Here is a 9425-nt window from a genome sequence, read left to right on the forward strand (position 1 = left end):
CCCTTCTGCCTCGGGGACTGTGGGCTCTTGGTTTCTCTGGGAGGGAGACTGGGAACTCGGATGCCTGGTTTCCCAGGGAACGATCAGCTGCTGGGACAGAGGGCTGTTGGGAACCTGGTTATGCGTCTGCAGGGAGACGTGCCCCGCGAACCCCTCGGTCTCGGGACTGGGAGATTTGGGGTGGATTTTTTTTTTCTTTTTTACGGAAATGACGAGGAGCGCCAAGGGGCGCCCTCCTCCCCCGTGTCTCCGTTTCCACGACGCTGGTGGAAAGTTGGGTCAGAGGGAAAGCGAGGAGCAAAGGGAAGGAAACGGCGGAGGCGGGCACCGCGCCCAAAGTCTTCGACTGGCTTTGGCGCTCCAGGAGGCTTAAATGTGCCAGTTTTTCCGCGCGGGAGGGCGCCCAGATCCGCTCCCCGGGCACTTGAGTGACTTGAGGACCTTGATGACTTCCCTCTCTCCTCCCCCGCAGTGAGCCGAAGTGAGCGCAGCCACTGCCCATCGCAGACGGTGAAGAAGCTTCTGGAGGAGCAGAGGCGCCGCCAGCAGCAGCCGGACGCCGGGGGCGCACCGGTGAGGCTCACGAAGCCCTGTGAACGGTTTTCAGAGACCATGTGGTGGCGGGCAGGGACTGGCGTGCTTGCTGGGCCCTGAGAGCTGAAGAGAGATGTAGTCCTTCCTGACTTAAAGGCCCTGTCTGTGGGGACCTGTTGATGAGGGATTGCCAGATCAATTTACGATTGTTCCTTTTTGCTTATGCCTCTGACAGGGACAGTTCCTGGCTCCCCCGGTGCAGCCCCTGACCCCGGCTGCGAGTGAGGGTGAGGCTGGTAAGTCGGAAAAGTAACCTGGTTCCCTCAAATCCCAGCCCCAGCTTCCCTCAGGAATTCAAACATACCAACTCTTAGAGCTTTGGGGAACCTAGGAGTCAGGTCCCCATTCTTGCTGGGACCCCGTAGTTTGATTCCTCAGATTCTCTGGCATCCAGTAATCTGCACACTTAGTCCCTCGGTGGCCTAGGCATCCAGGCCCCAGCCCCTCAGCACCTTGGGAGCCTCCAAGCCCTCATACAGGCCCTGCAGCTCTGACCCATGACTTCTCCAACGCCGCTAACTAGGCCTGGCCCTGCCTCTCCTCTCACACGCAGGCCACAGTCACTTCCTAGCGCCTCCAGAGAGCGTGAGTTCTGGACTTGGCGGCCTGGCCCCCCCCACAGGCCTTCCAGACTGGGACCCCAATACGCATGCCGCCTACATCGACAGCCACTACTCTTACCCAGCGTCTGCGGCTGAAGGTTTCCTGACTTCCGGCTTCTGCCCGCCTGTGGACCCAGGGCAGCTGTGCCCACTTCCCCAGGGGATGGAGGTGAGATCCAGAGTAGGGTAGGGTGCTAAAGGGCCCCTGAAAATGCATACTTCCTCTCACGTGGCATCCCGAGGTGTCCAGGGCTGGGGCAAGATCCCATTCCTCAGAAGGTTAAAACTGAGGCCCAAAGGTCCACAGTCACTTGGCACAGCTGGGACACCCAGCCCCTCAGCCGGGGCCCTGTCCCTGTCCCTGACTCTGTTCTTGCTTACGTGTGTGTGGAAGGGCAGTTTGGGAAGGAAGAAGTCTCAGCTGACTGGCTGTCCCCACACCTGTGTCCTTCAGGACCCCCTGGATACTCGACTCTATGCAGAGCCTTCCCTGCCACAGGCAGAATCCTGGAGAGTTTCTGGACTCCTCTCAGGACCCCCACAGTTGCCCCCTGTGGTCCAGGGACCATCCTTGGATGCAGCCCGTGCTCACATGCTGGCCTTGGGGCCACAACAGCTGCTGGCCCAGGATGAGGAGGGCGACACGTGAGTATGGGGCGTAGGGTCTGCAGGCTCCTGGCTAGGTTGGGGACTGTGGGGGGGGGGGCTCTGCTCACTGCTGCCCCCAACCTGTCCTTAGGCTCCTGCACCTGTTTGCGGCTCGGGGGCTACGCTGGGCAGCATACGCTGCGGCTGAGGTGCTCCAGGCGTGCAGACACCTGGACATCCGCGAACACAAGGGCAAGGTGAGGGCTGGTGGTCTGGACTGCGGGATCCTGGAGAGGAGGGGACTAGGAGCTAGGGTCCCGGGTCTGTGGAAGGAGGGAGGTTGGGGCCCGGCCTGACCTTGCCTGTGGTCTGCAGACGCCTCTTCTGGTGGCAGCTGCCGCCAACCAGCCTCTGATTGTGGAGGATCTGCTGAACCTGGGAGCGGAGCCCAACGCCACGGACCACCAGGGGCGTTCTGTCCTGCACGTGGCTGCTACCTATGGGCTCCCAGGAGTCCTCTCGGTATGGCCAGCTGGCAGGGCGGGTGTCTGGGGTGCACTGCTTGCCTCCACCCTGGTTAGAGGGACCCTTAGCCATCACCCTTCCTTCTCCCCCTCCCAGGCTGTGTTTAACTCCGGGGTCCGAGTTAACCTGGAAGCCAGAGACTTCGAGGGTAAGTCAGGTGGCAGGTGGGGCAGGCGGGGCAGGCGGTCTGGGTGCTCCAGGTGCAGGACCCTCATTGTCTCTACCACGCAGGCCTCACCCCCCTCCACACAGCCATCCTGTCCCTCAACGTTGCCATGCGCCCACCCGACCTGTGCCCCCGGGTGCTGAGTGCCCAGGCCCGAGACAGGCTGACTTGCGTCCAGATGTTGCTGCACATGGGTGCCGACCACACCAGCCAGGTGAGCTAGACCGTGGGCAGCCGGCCACTAGGAGGGCAGGTGGGTAGGGGAGCTGGATGTCCCGGGCTCCAAACAGATGCTGACTTTGCCTCTTCCCAGCTGTGTGACCACGAGCAGGTTACTTCACTTCTCTGTGCCCCAGTTGTCAGCTGGAAATAATAAGATTATTGATCTTAGCCTGTATTTATCAAGTGCTTAACTATTCATCAAGCACTGAGTTTCATGGATTAGCTTATTGAATCCTCCCAAACAACCCTTTGACATATACTGTAATTACGTTCTCTTTTACTGGTAAGGCAACTGAGGCCCACGGAGTGAAAAATCTTATTGCTTGTGAGTGTCAGAGAAGGGATTGGAACCCAGGTGGTCTGACCCCAGAACCTGGCTCTTAACAGTTATTTATCTTCCTTTTGCGTGATAGTAGCTCCTTCACAGAGAGCTGGTTGAAAAAAGGAAACGTACACTTATTATTTTAGTCAAAGAATTTTGAACACAGATAAAGTACAGAAAATAATATAAGAGCTCCACGCACCTACTGTCTGTAACCAGCAGCCCATAGGTAGTCTTACCCCGTCCACTTTTTCACTTTCCTATATAGGGTCGCCATGAGTCATAATCGACGCCCAACAAGTTTGGTTTTTTTTAGTTTTATATTATATTTATAAGGAGCCCTGACAGCGCAATGGTTAAACACTCGGCTGCTACCCAAAAGGTCAGAGGTTCAAATCCGCTAGCTGCTCCATGGGAGAAAAGACATGGCAGTCTACTCCTATGAAGATTACAATTTAGGAAACCCTATGGGGCGGTTCTACTCTGTCCTAGAGGGTCAGAATCGACTCGAGGGCACACAACAACATTGTATTTAAGCAAATGCCGGCATACAATTGTATCCATAAATAGTTACACATTTCTAAAAGATAAGAACACTTTTAACCTCAGACTCATTATTCCACCTTAAAAAAATCAACAATAATTTCATAATATCGAATACCCTGGCTACGCTTAAATTTCTGTTAGGCATTAAAGTGCCGTGCACATTTATTTTTTGCATTAAAAACAATTGGGAGCCAAATGCAGTCCACAAATTGCAGTGATAGGTCTTTTCAAATCACTCTTAATCTAGAGCTTGCCCCTCTATCTCTTTGTTTTCTCTTCCTAATTTCTTGGGTGAGCAAACTAGGTGGTTTTGCCCTCTATAGGCAGACAAATTTTTAAATTTTCATTATCATTACAAACTCTAAAGGCACATCGTGGAAAACGTCTTTATTTCCTCCAGAATATGAAGAAAACCAAACGTGTTGCCATCAAGTCGATTCTGACTCATAGTGACCCTACTGGACAGAGTAGAACTGCCCCCATAGGGTTTCCAAGGAGCGTCTGGTGGATTTGAACTGTCGACCTTTTGGTTAGCAGCTGTAGCTCTTAACCACTGCGCCACCAGGGTTTCCCAAAAATGAAGAGAACAGCTACATATTGTAGAAGACATAGGCTTGGTTAATCCATTGATCAATGCCGCTCGATTCCTGTTCTTGCAGATACAGTATGTTCCATGTGGGATAGGGGTGCATTTTACTGTGTATATGTGGGCTGTGGGGTGACCAGGGTAGCCGCTAGGCCAGCAAGTTACTTTAAAAAAAAACAAAACCTGTTCCTGTCAAGTCGATTCCGACTCATAGTGACTCTGTAGGACAGGGTAGAACTGCCCCATGGAGTTTCCAGGGAGTGGCTGGTGGATTCGAACTGCCGACCTTTTGAGAGCACCCGAGTTCTTAACCACTGCGCTACCAGGGCTCTGCAAGTTCCATTGGGAGGTTGAAAAAGATCGTTTTCTGAAAGACGCTTGGGCGGGAAAATTGTCATAATGTAGGATTCTATGATCCGTAGGCTAGGAATGGCGCCCCCTTAGATGAGGCATTCTTACGTAGCACACAGCAAACACAGCTGTATAAGGTAGCCCCGGGTGGGGCTTGCAGAGGAGGGCCGGGGTCTCTGAAGGCTCCTGGGCTGCATGGGAGGGACCCTGGGTGTGAGGCCTGGTCTGAGCTCTGCTGTGACTCCTGCAGGAGATCAAAAGCAACAAGACAGTCCTGCACCTGGCCGTGCAGGCCGCCAACCCTACCTTGGTTCAGCTGCTGCTGGAATTGCCACGGGGAGACCTGCGGGCCTTCGTCAACATGAAGGTGGGGGCCCAGCCTGGGCTGTGCAGATTGTGTGGGATATGGCAGACGGGGGCCGTAGGATGCTGGGAGGCCTGTCGGGTGTGGAGGTCGAGGGGGTGTGTGGGACATGGAAGGGGAATGTGTAGGATGTAGGCAGAGATTGGGGGAGATATAGAGGACATAGCCACAGAGGGGGTTTATGGAGCATGGGTGTGGAGGTGTGTGTGGGATGTGGATATAGAGGTCCGTGGGATGTAAATGGGGGCATTTGGGATGTGAATGTGAAGGGCGTGTGAGGGAGGAAGTGCGGGTGTTGGATGTGGCAGTTACGATATGAAGTGTGATGTTGAGGGCCAGGCCAGCCGAGTCTGAGTCCTTATCAGCATCTCCCATACTGTCCCCAGGCCCACGGGAACACAGCTCTCCACATGGCGGCCGCCCTGCCCCCTGGACCTCCCCAGGAGGCCATCGTGCGGCGCCTGCTGGCGGCTGGAGCGGACCCGACATTGCGGAACCTGGAGAACGAGCAGCCTGTCCACCTGCTGCGGCCCGGGCCGGGCCCTGAGGGGGTGAGCACTGAGCCCCCTGCTGCCGAGCGGCCTCTGACCTAACAGGGCGACCCCCTGACACTACCCATTCCTGATTTAGAGGGCAACTTCTAATCTCTTGACCCTTATCCAGCCCTGACTTCAAAATGTAGCCTCTTAACTCAGGGTTTCACCCCTGACCTTACAATAGTGACTGACTCGTAACCTCTACCCAAACCCTGAACCCTGATCAAGGTGTGACCTTTGATCTCCAAGTGTGATCAGCGACCCCCTGCCTGTCACCCTGGGTCCTCACCTCAAAGTGGGACTTAGGACTCTTAATTGTGACCTCTCACCCCTTGCTTTCACCCTTATCCCCTACTCCTCAATGCTAACCCCAAGCTGGGAAACTTCATCCCTAATTCTGGCTCCTGACCGTCCGATCCCCTTTCTCAGTGCGTGAACCCAAACCTCCACTCCCAGCCCCACATCTTGACCTCTGGCCTGTAAACCCAGCTGATCCCACCCAGCTTCTCCCCTAGCCTCCCCCCATCCCCTTGCAGCCTCCCCCATACCTCCCCTTGCAGCTTCCCCACACCTCCCCTTGCAGTCCCCCCACCTCCTCTTGCAGCCTCCCCCTCACCCCCCTCTTGCAGCCCCAGACTTCTCACCCTGCCTTGCTTTGTCCACAGCTCCGGCAGCTGTTGAAGAGGAGCCGTGTGGCACCCCCAGCCCTGTCCTCTTAGGACTCGAACCCAGACCTGGACTGATTTTCCAGTCCCCTCCGTCCCGTGGGACAGCCAGCGTATGCTAATGTTGCAAATTCATGATAATATATGGGGGATGTCCTGCCATCCAGGGTCTTACATTAAAACCCCAGAATGGCTGCTGGGGGCAAACAGTCCCCAATACTTGGGGTGGTGTGATACCCCTCCCCCACCCACAAGGAGCCCCGTAATGATTTCTGTGAAATCGAAGCCCCTTGATTGTTTCTGTGAAACACCCTGGACCCCTCACCCTTTCCCTGCTGGGATTTTTCAGCGTCTCCTCCCTAACTCAACTCTTCATCTTCACACTGTAATCCCTGATGTAATCCCCATGTACGGTACTTGGGACACCCCCAAACAGCTCCCAATACCACCCTAGTCGGATTCCTAAGATGGCCCCCAACTCTCCCCAGGACCCTCACCCTTCAGGTCCTAACCCCTGACGCATAGGAAGGACCCTCTGTGATTAGAGTCCTCTACGTCCTACTGCTTTCTGATTCAGAACTCAACTGGGCCCTTGCCCCAGACCTCAGCATTCCCAATGAGTCCCTCCCCTAATCTGAGGATCCCTTAAACTCTATTAAACTCAATTTGGACTAGAGATGCCATTGTCTAATCTCTTGGGGTATTGGTGCAGGGGAGTGGCTGTGATGCCTGGCTAAGGGGTCATGTTTGGGTGGTGACTTAGGCTGGATTTTCTAGAGAAGCAAAATCTGGGAAGTGTATGTGTGTGTGTATATATATATATATATAGAGAGAGAGAGATTTATCTAAAGAAAATGGGTTACACATTTGTAGAGGCTGGCAAGTCCCAAGTCAGTGGGTCAGGCATCAGGCTGGAGGCTTCTCCTTACTCATGTAGCTGCAGGGGCTGACGATCCAAGATTGGCAGATCAAACAGTAGGCTGCTGGCTTACAGGCTGCAGAGGCCAACGAATCTCAAGATCTGCAGGCAATACAGGAGGCTGCTGGCTCAAGTCCCAAGAACTGGAGGTCATATGATGAGCTGGCTGCAGGATCCAGAGCAAACAAAAGCCAGTGAGCTTTACTGGAACGTCCATACATATTGGACGCAGGCCACACCCCCCTAAGGAAACTCCTCTTACAACTGATTGTCTGATCTCATCAGATAACATCCTGAAGGTGATTACATTATATCACAAAATGGAGGATATCTACCAACCTACATTATTACGTAACTGCCAAACCACTGAGAATCATGGTGGAGCCAAGCTGACACACAACCTGGCAGACGCTGGATGCCAAGTCCATATCCCCTCACCCTTACGCTTTCAATGCGTGGTGGCCTGACCACCAGTACTAGCATCTGAATCTTTGCTTACGGGCATTCTCGGACCACTGGTGCCAGCTCTGCCCTAGACATGAGTGTGGTAAGCCATAAGCACCAGGGAGTTCATGCCTGCTTCCCACTCCTGCAGCACTCGACCGGTGATTGCTAGGACATGAACACCCCAGGTCCCTCGCCCCGTGGATAGGATAACTTGGAAGTGCGTGCTCTATGCCAGCTCCAATTTACCCAACAGAATTAAGCTGCCATTACCCACGGTGATTTTGGCTTGATAACATGCTCTCTATTGGCTGCTTTCCCTTCTCTGTCTCCCTTGCCCTCAAATCCTTCCCCCAGCAGGCTGCTTCTGGAGAAACCCAAAGTAAGACTGAGGGCCTCCACAAAGCCCGCCTTCTCAAATACCTGCCCCCCTCATTCCTAAGCTAATCAAAGAACTCCCGCCCCAGAAAACCCACTGACCCACCAGAGTCCCTACTGCTTAATGCCTCTAATGGACAGCAAACCCAGGTGCATCAGCACACTTCAAGACATATGCCAGCGTTCCCACCACAAAACTCCGTGGCTTAAAACAATCACCACTTACTTGCTCGTAATTCTGCAATCTAGGCTGGGCTCATCCGGGCGGTTCTGCTTTCTTGCTTTGGTCACTCGTGCAGCTGCAGTCAGCTGGAGGCTTGGCTGGGCTGGGAATGCTGGGAATTCAAGACAAGCTCATATGTCTGGCCTCAGCTGGGAGTGTGGGTAGCACAGTTGTTAAGAGCTACGGCTGCTAACTAAAAGGTCAGCAGTTCAAGTCCTGCTTGGAAATCCTATTGGGAAGTTCTACTCTGTCCTATAGGGTTGCTATGAGTCGGAATTGACTCGATGGCAACAGGGTCTTTTTTTTTTTTTTTCCTGGTAGTATATAAAATAATGGTATATAATAATGAGGATGGCGCAGGACCGGGCAGTGTTTCATTCTGTTGTACGTAGGGTCGCTACGAGTCGGAACCAACTCGATGGCACCCAACAACAACAATGACGTAAAGTAGTGGTATTTCTTATCATCGATGGCATCTTAAATTCTGTGGAAATATAAGATGTATATCCTGAGATGTCAACACTCACATACAGCACCCACAGGATAGAAAATTCCTAAGAAATTTTGCATTATTAAAAAAACTAATAAAATCCATTTTAATGGGAAAAGGAGGGTGGTTTAGGGGCACAAGAGCATCGTAAGAGCAATAGCAAAGTTATTTTTCCTGCTGGAATTTCAATATTAACAGTGTTTTTTAAAAAATTACTCTAAGTATTGCTATTAAAATGTAAGCATTATTAAGGCATCACACACTAGCATATTGAGCAAAACGGCCCTTCACTTCCCGTCTCACCTGCTTGGATTTCCTTACCCATCGTTAGCCTCTTAATCATTCTGGGTTGTGAAAACACACAAAAGCAGATTTTTCCCCTGCCTGTGGTACTAGTGATAGATTTCTGCAAGGGTGGTCCTAGCATAACTGAAGTTATAACCAGTATCAGAAAGATGGCGCAAACTGGGTTCTCCAACGAAGCTGTGACATTGTATCCAAGTTGCGTAATGAAGACTTCTTCCTCCTAACACCTACCTGGTGTATATTTAATATACTTGACCTGTATTTACATTTTTATATTATGAAAAACCACTGTGAGCTCCTGAGGTCCTTTGAGAGAATTAGAAATAGGTGCTTCTTCCACAAGTCATTTGTCAGAAAATCGTGCAGCATGCCGATGAAGTCAGAACATGGCACGTCACTGCCATCTGCGGAGAAGTTGTAGTTCAAAATGCATGTCTACCTTACCTAGTCAAAGACTACAGTCTTCAGTATGGATTATAGCTCAACCTAAAGAAAACAAAAGTTCTCTCAACTGGACCAGTAAGTGACATCATGATAAACAGAAAAAAGATTGGAGTTGTCAAGGATTTCATTTTACTTGGATCCACAATCAACACCC

The 9425-nt window shown here is 52.4% G+C and overlaps 1 protein-coding gene across 1 annotated transcript; it reads left to right on the top strand.

Annotated features, from left to right (window-relative positions):
- The first annotated feature begins 1077 nt into the window (after positions 1–1077).
- Positions 1078–6375, top strand: NFKBID (NFKB inhibitor delta). The gene is made up of 9 exons (XM_023742285.1): positions 1078–1365; positions 1651–1841; positions 1936–2041; positions 2160–2306; positions 2406–2457; positions 2541–2689; positions 4753–4869; positions 5253–5417; positions 6068–6375. Exons 1-9 carry the CDS (start codon positions 1360–1362, stop codon positions 6119–6121), a joined length of 987 nt encoding a protein of 328 aa, XP_023598053.1. The 5' UTR covers positions 1078–1359; the 3' UTR covers positions 6122–6375.
- The last annotated feature ends 3050 nt before the right edge of the window (positions 6376–9425 follow it).

This window comes from Trichechus manatus, unplaced genomic scaffold (assembly GCF_000243295.1).
Source record: "Trichechus manatus latirostris isolate Lorelei unplaced genomic scaffold, TriManLat1.0 scaffold00207, whole genome shotgun sequence".
In the NCBI taxonomy this organism is placed as follows: domain Eukaryota; kingdom Metazoa; phylum Chordata; class Mammalia; order Sirenia; family Trichechidae; genus Trichechus; species Trichechus manatus.